General features: G+C 44.9%; 1 protein-coding gene across 1 annotated transcript in view; it reads left to right on the top strand.

The window, feature by feature from the left end:
* Nucleotides 1–1,184: 1,184 nt before the first annotated feature.
* Nucleotides 1,185–10,505, top strand: part of ADAMTS20 (ADAM metallopeptidase with thrombospondin type 1 motif 20) — a 190,771-nt gene continuing 181,450 nt past the window's right edge. The window contains exons 1-2 of the mRNA XM_032347934.1: nt 1,185–1,628; nt 2,179–2,537. Coding sequence (XP_032203825.1) covers nt 1,538–1,628; nt 2,179–2,537 — 450 coding nt within the window. The 5' untranslated portion in view covers nt 1,185–1,537. The remainder of the gene's footprint in view (nt 1,629–2,178; nt 2,538–10,505) is intronic.

Here is a 10,505-nt window from a genome sequence, read left to right as displayed (position 1 = left end):
AGGCATGCCTTGAGAGGTCAGTTCAAAGTGAACAGAATTTTTATTGTTTAGAATTCAGAGGAGGAAGGGCAGTCAGGAACTAAATTGAGAGTCTATTCCTTTGTGTTTATGATGATTTACCTGTATATTCCTTTACTTTTTCTTTTACAGTTTTTCTCCCCCTTGGTTGGATTTCAAGACAATCTGATTTCTTCCTCGTCCTTTGTTTTCATACAGATGACAGTGAGAAGCAATATGGAACCTGCAAGTCAAACAGGTGAATTTGAGAAATGAGAAAGTAGTTCTGGAATGACAACTGCTTTCTGCTGCTAATGAGGTTTATAGAATTTAACAGACACCAGGTGACATAATGGGACCCAGCGCTACAATCATTGTTGAGGATGACGTAGAGAATTGTGGATACATGGAGTCATTTGGATATCATAAAGAGACAATTGATACTGCAAAACTGCAGCAGAAAGTCTCATAAAATGACATGCAGATACAAGTTTTGTGGTGCTTGACGTTTCTATAATTTGGGGGTCCCTTTATATGAAAATAAGTACAAAGATGAATATTGGAAGGGAAAAAAATCACAAGTACGGGAACCGTGGAGACTGAGATCCTTTTCACCTCGAATTTCCTTAGACAACTGCCAGAAATTCAGCCCTAGAAGTGCTTGCTTGACTACAACCTCACATTCCCTTCCGCACCTACAATGCTCCTAAACTCCCAGCAACTCCTAGAACACTCAGGGGCCCTCGCCAATGAGACCTGGTCATTCAGCTTCATTGGAGTCATCCCCTGCCTACAGAAACTTCCCGCTGTAGCTTATTTTATCTTGCTTGATTGAGAAGTCTAAAATTACCGTGAAATATAAATAACAGAAACTTTCCAGCTGATGCTTTTCATTTCATTGTAAGAACTAACAACCTCACACACCTATCACCTGTCTGGACCTCGACCTCGCACAGCTTGTAGCAGTCTCGGGTTTTCCAGGTCCCGGAATGATGTCCCGCTGGCCCTCGGACTAGACATAGCACGCCGCTCTGCCAGCGCTGGAGCCCGCGGGGACCGCACTCCTCGGAGTTGGGGGCGGGCTGCACGCGGGAGGGCGAGCCCGGGCCGCGCCTCCTGCTGATTGGCCGGGTCCGGCCCCTAGAGGCGGGCTCTCCCCCGCGTTCGCCCGGCCTGGGGTGGCTATATTGGCACCGTTCCTGCTAGGTTGTGTTGCTTCCTCGCGTTGATCCGGACTTAGGGAGAAGGCGTCTGAGGACAGTGCGGGCGCAGGGAGCGGAGCGAGGCTGCCGAGAGCGAGCCGGGAGCTGTGGGGCTGCAGTGCAATGAAGCAGCGGCTCAGGGAGCGGAGGCTGGCGGTGTGGCGAGAGAGTCCGGCCCGGGGCCGGGACTGCTGCTCCGGAGGCTGCTGAGGCGCCGCGGCGGCTGGCGCAGAGCACGGCGGGCGAGAGGGAGGAGAGGCTGCGGAGCGCGGGGAAGCCGGGCTGGGCGGCCGGCGGCTCGGGTTGGCCTCCCCGGTTGGGATCCCCCGGGTGGAACCATGCGGGTGGCCAAGTGGCTGACGGGGCTGCTCTACCAGCTCTCGCTCTTCATCACCAGGTCTTGGGAAATTCACTTCCACCCCAGGCAAGGTAGGGTCACTGCGGGACGCCTCCAGCAGCGAGGTGGGGGCGAGGGGCCCGGGTGGGACAGGCGGGCGGAGTGGGGTGGGTGACTCAGCCCGGTTGTGAGGATTCTGGTCCTGCAGGGGCTCGCGGGACTCCGGGCTCAGGCAGCCCCATGCATCCCGAGAGGTGGCGGCTGCGCCGGGTTTCGAGGAATCGCGCGCGCGGGGTCGGGTCTCGCTTCCCGGACCACGCGGTGGGGGCGCGTGGGGGCAGAGAGGCGCGTGCGCCAGGACCGCACCGGTTGGCGGCTGGGAAGCAAAGAGGTTTGGGAGAAGGAGGTGGCTTGTTCTGGGCCGTGCGTGTCAGGGTCTTTGCTTGGGAAGGTTGGAGTAAGTCCGGGATGTGGGAAAGCCGAGCACGTGTGTGTGTATGTGTGTGCGCGCGCTCTCGCCAGCTTGTGTGCATTCGTCTCGCCTCCGGGTATATTGGGACCTGGGGCGTTTGGTTGAAGTTGGGGGTCGTGGAGTTGGAAACGCGTAGGGGGAGCTCAGTGGCCATGTTTCTCTGGTTGTAGAAGCCCTGGTAAGGACGCTGGTCTCCTACGAAGTGGTGACCCCCGCGCGGGTCAACGAGTTTGGCGAAGTGTTCCCTCAGAGCCACCACTTCAGCCGGAGGAAGCGCAGCTCGGAGGCTCTGGAGCCCGCGCCTTTCAGGACCCACTACCGGATCAGCGCCTACGGGCAGCTCTTCCAGCTGAACCTGAGCGCGGACGCGGCTTTCCTGGCGGCTGGCTACACCGAGGTGCACCTGGGAGCCCCGGCGCGCGGGGCGGAGCGCGGCGTGGTGCCTCCAGATCTCCGTCACTGCTTCTACCGAGGCCAGGTCAATGCTCGGGAGGATCACACAGCGGTCTTCAGCCTTTGTGGAGGACTGGTAAGTGCCCTCGGGCCCCTCGGCATTTTTCCTGGGATCCAGTTACAGGCTGTGTTAACGGAGTTGGTCAGTTGGGTTTTTCCAAGGTGATGGTTGGTGACCCCAGAGATGGGGCTGGGGTGGGGTTATCAGAGGGATTAATACCTCCATCAACCCAAGCTGGAGGCCACTCTTTCTTGCAATGGCGAGAGGGGTTTGGAGGATCCGTAGTCTACCTGCTGCAAAACTGACCCCTCTGTGCAAAGGCAGGGAGACTCCCGAAAATGTCAGATCTTGAGCGAGTGAATCAGGGAGTGGTCCTATGGGGCCTGTGCCACACGTGAAGTGCCTTTTTCAACAGGAGGTCAGTTGACTTCACTGACACACCAACTCCTGACCACTTAAGCAGACTCCCCTGAATTAAATCTGTTCCTTGAATTTAGAGTAAATAAATATACGTAAAACGAAAATCTCAAAAGGAAAAAGCTGGCTTTCTTGATAGTATGGGGATGGCCACAGAGACTGAATCGGCTCCTGTTCAAAAGGCACTATATCTGACAGTATCTGCGAGAACCTGGTGCCAGCAAGTGAGAAATGTTCATTGGAGTGACAGGAGTAAAAAATGGAGATTTTGTGTAGGGGTGGGCGTGGACCTTACTGTGGAGAGAGGAAATGAAATAAAATAGTGGGTTCTTTGTGTTTTGTTCATCTCCCTTGAAGGCAGAGGTTCTAATCTTTTTTTCCCTCCTTAACCATAAACTTCTTCAGTCTGGTGACACTTAAGACATTTCTCAACATATTTTAAATGTGTAAAATGTTAATTTGCTTCCTGTTAAGGACTAACAGTAATCAAAATGTTACAAATACTACCACTTAAGGTTTCATTACTTCATTAATGCACTAAGTGATCTGTTGGGGAGGAGTCTATTTACTGTGGTAGTGATAATGAGTATAAACTCTCCAGATAGCTATGTCAACTCTGATACAAAGGTATCTTACTTACTTACTTACTTACACAATGTCTGTGGTTTTTTACCTACAGTAATAATTAAAGGAAATCTTAAGTATCAGAAGTTAGTGAAAATAGGTCTAACACTTTGCCATCCAAGATTATGAAACCCTCAGTTTTAATAGTTAAATCAGATACTTCGTTAACTCCTGATTAAAGACTTGTTCAAGAAGAAACAACTAGGAATTTGGTTACTGGGTTGTAACATTCAAATGAAATGCTTCCTCTAAGTTAACTGATGTAGGAACTGATGTAGGAGGTCTTCCTGGGTGTGAGTTTTGGGTCATTACTAAATACATTTGGAAGGTCTCCTTGCTTTTTTTTTTCATGCTACTTTGAGCTCTAGTTACATGGAATGCCTTGAACAATTTCCTTCCTCTCTGCTGTGTTACATGTAGAAAGTGTGCAACACCAGAATGGCAGAAACACTAGTATTTACACAGTCACTTATATCAAAGGAAAGAAAAATATTATTTTCTAGAACCTTTCAGAATGGTTAGCTCATCTGGAAAAACCTAGATTTACTACCACAATTTGTCATGGTTAATGTTTTCTTGATTTAGTATTTCATGGTGTGGAAAAACACTCCAGATGGAAAGCATTATTAGTGATATTTCTACTCATGTTGAGGCATACTGCTGGTGTAGGTCAAATTATTCAGTGTCCCCTTTTTGAAATCAAGAAACAGTTGGAAATGTTTTTAGGTCTTGACTGGAGTTTATCCTCACCTGTTACTGTGACAATTTGGATATAGTTGTCTAAGGTATGCATTATTAATCTGACTCATGTATGTACTTTGCTTTTGAAAGATTTGTTGCCCTTATCAGACTGAACATCTTGAAAATTTATTTTATACCTATGTGTTTTAATTTCTTTGTAAGGCTGCATTGAGGACATCCATCATCGTAGAGATAGAAAATTTCCAGTAATACAACAATTACCAGGATCTAAGTATCTTTTAGTAGTGTGATCATGGCCAATCAGCAGTCTAAATTACTAATGAGATTAGTGACGTTTCCTTGACTTTCTCACTTTTGATATTTCCACCAGAACTGATATTAGCTATATGTTTATAACTGTGTATCTTCTAGCTACTGAATCAATCATTAACTTCCTTTAGAATAATGGTGTCCTCAAATAGCTGAACCTCTGGTAGGTTCTGCAGTCCATTTGTCATTATATGCAATTCTTCTCAGTCTCAGATTAGTCTTTAGATTTGGATAAAATTGTTGTATCAACAATCTGGACCAGCTGGATTGTTTGTAGATCAACTTTGATATAATGCCTGTGAAGTTACTATTGCTAATCTTCTAGCCCTGCTCTTTCTTGCTTCCGGACTGATGTTTGACTTTGTGTATGTGACCGTGATCTAGCTTTGACCTCTGCCAGTCCATTTAACATGAAGATTGATGTTTACTGAAGGACTGTTAGAGCCAAACTTAAAATTTAGAGTAGTTCTTTTTTCCTCGTTTCTTTTTCCTGCTCTGTTTGATTTTAATTATAAATGCATATAATTGTACTTACTTTTCCTGAATATATTGAAATGAGGATGTGATTCCTCTTTTTCTCCTGTTAATATTTATTGTCCCCTACATTGCTAGATTCAAGCATACATTGGCTACTGATGAAAACTGATCCCCAGCAAGCTGTGGTGTTTGTCCTGAGGTCATTGTTTGGGAGGAAGGTAGAGTGATGATCCTTCAGTTGCTCTATCTGAATTCTAGGCCCAAGAACTTGTGGCCCCCTTTGCTCAATTGAGGCTCCTGGGCATCTGTCCTGGGCTCTCACCGGTGCTGCCTCTCCCTGCGAGGTCTGGCTACACCACTTATGTGATCTGGCTGCTGCTGTGTTGTGCAGCCATTATCAGTTACTTTGCTTCTGCTGCCATACCTTCACCATGCAAGGTGGTATAGTGATGCTCTTGGTAACCTTCTAGAACCCTCTAAGGATCTGAAACCCTCTGTAGTATTTGAAAGTCAAGGGGGACTTAGTTCTTCCCTTGACCACATTCTGCCACACCTCTAACTTTGTGGGGGTCCCTTGCAAAGGGTCCCTTCCCTGAAACCCACTTAGCATGCTGAAGCACTTCTCTTGGCAGTTCCCTTAAACTAGCATGTCTTCTGCCTCTAGGATCTTCATCCTCAGTGGAGAAGTTGGCTCATGGACATCTTGGCATCTGTTTCTTATGTCTCCTGTGCCCCTTTTCTTCTGGAAATGCACGAAGTTCCCCTTCCACATCTCGTTTAGTTGATCAGTTCCTCTTCCATCTTCCACTTCAGGTAGCATCTGCCCTCTCTCTGCTGGCTACTGAGGAATGTCTATGTTAGAGGAAGGGAATGAAAACCAAAACGTTTTTGAAATATCTCTATGCACCCATTTTTAAAAAATTGACACTCAACATCAATTGGATTTAGTGGAATGCTAGTGTTTCTTTAACCCTAAGTATGCAAACTTTAATTTCTCTATAGTTATTTTTTTCCCATTCTTAGAAGTCTTGGTATTTACATATTTCACTAAATCACTGAACTTTGATTAGTAGCTTTCAGTGTTTTGGGCCCAAAACCAGAAGGGGATAAGGGTCTGTCAGAAGTCTTGTTTCATATGTGTATAACTTCTGCTTTTCTGTTTAATTTCTCATAAGTATAACATAATTCAAACATGTCTAAACAGATTTATTCATTTTTAAAATCTACAGTAGATGTGAAATTGGAACTGAATCCTAAAGTTACCTGTAAGTCCTAACTTTTTTAGTCCATTGCTTCAACTCTCACAGAATGTATAGTTATCAGGCCTTAATACCTCTATATCCAACTTTAAGCTTTGTTTTCATGGTCCTTTTCTCTATCTTCTCATAATGTTAGCACTGTTGCCAATGTAGAGGTCAGTATTTTTCTGAGCTCAATTTTGGGTGTATACTTGTCAGGATGGCATGTATAAATTAGAGGCTTTTCCCAACAGTGTCCACTAACCCTCTTCTTCTATTACCCAGTGGGTTCTCTTCTTCCAAAGGCCCTCAGGGACTAACCCCACTGCCTAGACTGTTAACTTCACTATTTCTTGGTGGGATTTGAAGCAATGCAATCTTTTTGGTTGAACGAAACCGTTTCCAGATGTCATAAAACCAGACATTGCATCTGGCTAATACAGTGTTCTCATGCAGTCACGTGGAATGGTGCTGTGTACTTTTTTGAAGATTCTCATAACCATTCTGCAGCATGTCAGGCACTGATGCTCTGATTACTGAATTGGTTTAGTGACTTCTTGTTCAGTTGCCCTACGGTTATTTCCTATCTGCATCTTTACTGGTTTTTGTCTGCTGTAGGAAAATTTTCTAAACTTCCTATTTGCCCACAACTAGCACAGCCCTAGGTCATTACATAGGCCATTCTGATTCATAACTTTTTGTGGGAAAAAGTCACAAGGACCTCTTAGTTATTCATCTACTCTGCCAAGTACTCCAATACAAGGAAGAATTTCTTATGTTTCTTAAAATTCTGGTGTTAGTCTAGGTCCTCCAAGAAGCAGATGACAAGAGGGGGTTGTGTGTGCAAGCATTTTATTTAGGAGAAGTGCCCATGCCAGAGAAAATAGAGTGGTGAAATTTGAAACAGGGAGGACAAGAATGTTGGGTAGAGGCATCCAAGGCTGCTGGGGAGTCTAAGCAAGGTTCAGTAATCCTTGCCCCAAGCCAATTTGGGCTGGGAGAAGAGTCTTCTGCCTAAGGATGAGGATACCCTTAGTATTGTCACACTCCACTACTAAGTGGGAGTAGCACTTGAGAGTGAGCTGGCTGGGCTGCAAACCGTGATGGATTTCAAACCCTGATAGTTGGGGTCCTTGGCCAGTTATGCTTAGCATTCTCAAGACCACCACATACTGACACCAGGCCCAGAGACATTTGAAGTCTATTGGATGCTGTTAAGAGACATATGGAAAGTGCTGTGTGAACTTTGAGGAAGGAGTAAGGGCATTGAGACCTGTGCTGGAAGTAGGACTCTCAGTTGCACCTTTAAGGATGACTCCATGTGGATATGGGAAGTCGGGGATTCCTTAGGGCCCTGTGTAGCTGGAAAAGGGAGGGGGTTGGGAGGGGAGGGTAAGGCAGACCTCACATTAAGGCCTGGACTCACTGTGAAAGAGCAAGGCTTGAGCTGGGATGGTGGGTTGGTTTCCTGTGCTGGAAGGGGCCTCCCTTAATGCAGTACTGTGAAGGGAGTAGGGAAGGCTGAGAGTCACCGGAAGGACCACTCTTTTAGTGTACCATGGGAAGGGAAGAAGGGGCCTTTGAAGTAAAGTGGTTGCAGCAGTGAAGGGGGAGAGTGGGTGCCTATGGAAGCTATGCTGCTGTGGACCAGAGGTTCTCACCTAATGACAGTATTGTCCCTTGGGATTCTTGGTGGTATTTGGAGACCATTTTGGCCATCATAATTGGGGGTGGGTGTGGTGGATGTTCTTAGCATATACTGGCTAGAGGAAATGGATGTTGCTAAACTTTCCCCAGTGCATAGAACAGCCAGGCCTACACAAATAACTCAACATGTCAGGGGTTGAAGAGCCTCGTAGAAGCTTTGTAGAAGGCCCATTAGAATTTTGGACCCTAAAAGCAGATCAAAATGATTTTTGACTTACTTAAATGATTGTGTGATCCTGTGACCATTAACCAAGAAAGATAATGACAGAACAAGTGACAAGTAAGAGCTAATTCTAGAAACATGTGTTTGGTTCCAGAATAGGCTTATATATTATAATATTTTGGATTTATATTTACTTTGTCTAGAATGTCCTTTCTCTTAAACTCTTCATCATTCAGGGCACCTGGGTGGCTCAGTCAGTTAAGTGGGGAGCCTGCTTCCCTCTCCCTCGGCCTGCCTCTCTGCCTACTTGTGCTCTTTCTCTCTCTGTCAAATAAATAAATAAAATCTTAAAACAAACAAACAAAAAAAAACAACAAAAAAACCCTCTTCATCTTTTACATGAATTTTAAGCCTTTCCTTTTTCCCTGATTTCTCTAAACTGAGCTGACCAGGCCTGCCTTTTGTTCCACTCCTGGACGATTCCTTATACATCATATATTGAATTGTGGCTGCTCATACTTCTATATTATTTATAGATTTTAAGTGTGGGGATAATTGTAACACCCCGTACAGAACATAGAAATGCTTGATACATGGATGAATGAGCTAAAGCAGCTTTTAATGTGCTAAGTAATTTGACTAGTTCTTTACATCAGTCATGCAATGCAAGAAAATTATTTTCGCAATTTCAGTTGAAATACTGAAAAGTTGTGCATAGGTTAAGTCTTAGATATCCAAGCAGTGTCATTCATATGGGGTTATATTGCACCTTGTTATCTGAAGCTTTATTGTTTGGCTCCTACTTCCTGTTTTCTATAAAATATACTCAAACTGGTCAATTCATACTACTCTTAAGGGGAAGGATTATTTTCCAACAAATACTTAGAAAGCATTTATTATATCCTAGTCACTGTTAGATACTGGTGGTACAGTAATGTCATTATAAGGGCATTTGAATATTCACGAGCTACATGAATGCTTTATTACCACAGGAATAGCATGAATTTATGCTGGCTCTTGATTACCTTAGTCCAAAAGTGACACACTACTTCCATTTACATTATACTGAGGCCTGGTTCTACCCAGATGCAAAAGGCTGGAAAATGAGGCGCAAGTAATAGGAGCAGGAAGAAGAGAGAATAGATAGTGTTGTTTACCATCAGTCTATACGACAGGCTGCCCTTTAATTCATGAATGTCCATTTGTTCTCTTCCCACACACCATAGTCATCTTGTCTCCGAGGAGACAACCTCGCAGAGGCACTGTCTTTGTCCCCAACCCTATATACAACATGATTGCAACCCTAACCTTAAACTTCCTATGAAAAGAGTCATCTCTTAGTAACTGATTTATAGCCACCTTGGACCTCTTCTGCAGAGGGGCTGTGGAGACCTACTGCTATGGCAAGAGCGTTCCTTGATTCCCTTCCTTGATTCCTCTTTCTGGGAAGTCCAGTCACCAAGGCCTCTAGTTCTGCTCTCTGGGAGGGTCTAGCCCATCCTCCTCCATGGCTTCATCTAAGCTTCTGGGAAGATGCTCTCTGGCAGTGGGGATGGGGAGAATTTTCAGGAATGTTGAGGTAACTGAGGGTCTGTGGATTATGTTACAACTAAAGCAGTCAAGGCTTCTTTAGCCTATGGTTTCTTTGATGACTTAATACCTTAAAAACTTTGTTGACTTCTGATGGCAGATCGAGTTTTCTTAATTGCTTCAAGTTAGTTTTCTGCAGGAGTTGCCAAAGTCTAAAAGGCATTTATGTTAAATCTGAATGCTCAGAATCTCCTACTGCAAAGCAAAATAGTGGATTCTCACCTCACCGATAAGCTCAGTAGAAGTCCGGCTGTACTAAAGTAGAACAAAACCACAGTGTATGCTGAACTTTAGGGAAAAATACAATGGGAGACATGAAAATGAAGAATATTTGCCTAAATAATCAAAGAGTACATATGTTAATTGTAAATTGTAAGAAACTCAAAACCATGCTGTAAATATGACATGGTCTGGCAGGTGTATGTCCTAGGCACATGTCCTTCTAGATGCTACATATTTTCAAGTAACCTTGACTTAGAGTATTTCAACAATAGATCATGAAAATATTTCCATTATGCACCTACAAAACCGTTCTGAATGATTTCTTTCAAGTTCTTACTTGTTCTAATGATCTTAGGTTTTATGTCTCCAGATATTTCTGTAAGGAATCGGGAGAGGGGTCGCCTGGGCGGCTCAGTGGGTTAAAGCCTCTGCCTTTGGCTCTGGTCATGATCCCAGGGTCCTGGGATCGAGCCCCACATTGGGTTCTCTGCTCAGCAGGGAGCCTGCTTCCCCCGCTCCCACCCCCTGTTACCTGCCTCTCTGCCTTCTTGTGATCTCTGTCTGTCAAATAAATAAATAAAATCTTAAAAAAAA

The sequence above is a fragment of the Mustela erminea genome, chromosome 6, assembly GCF_009829155.1.
Source record: "Mustela erminea isolate mMusErm1 chromosome 6, mMusErm1.Pri, whole genome shotgun sequence".
In the NCBI taxonomy this organism is placed as follows: Eukaryota; Metazoa; Chordata; class Mammalia; order Carnivora; family Mustelidae; genus Mustela; species Mustela erminea.
The sequence above is the reverse complement of the archived record's forward strand: the minus strand, read 5'-3'. Positions and strand labels throughout refer to the sequence as shown.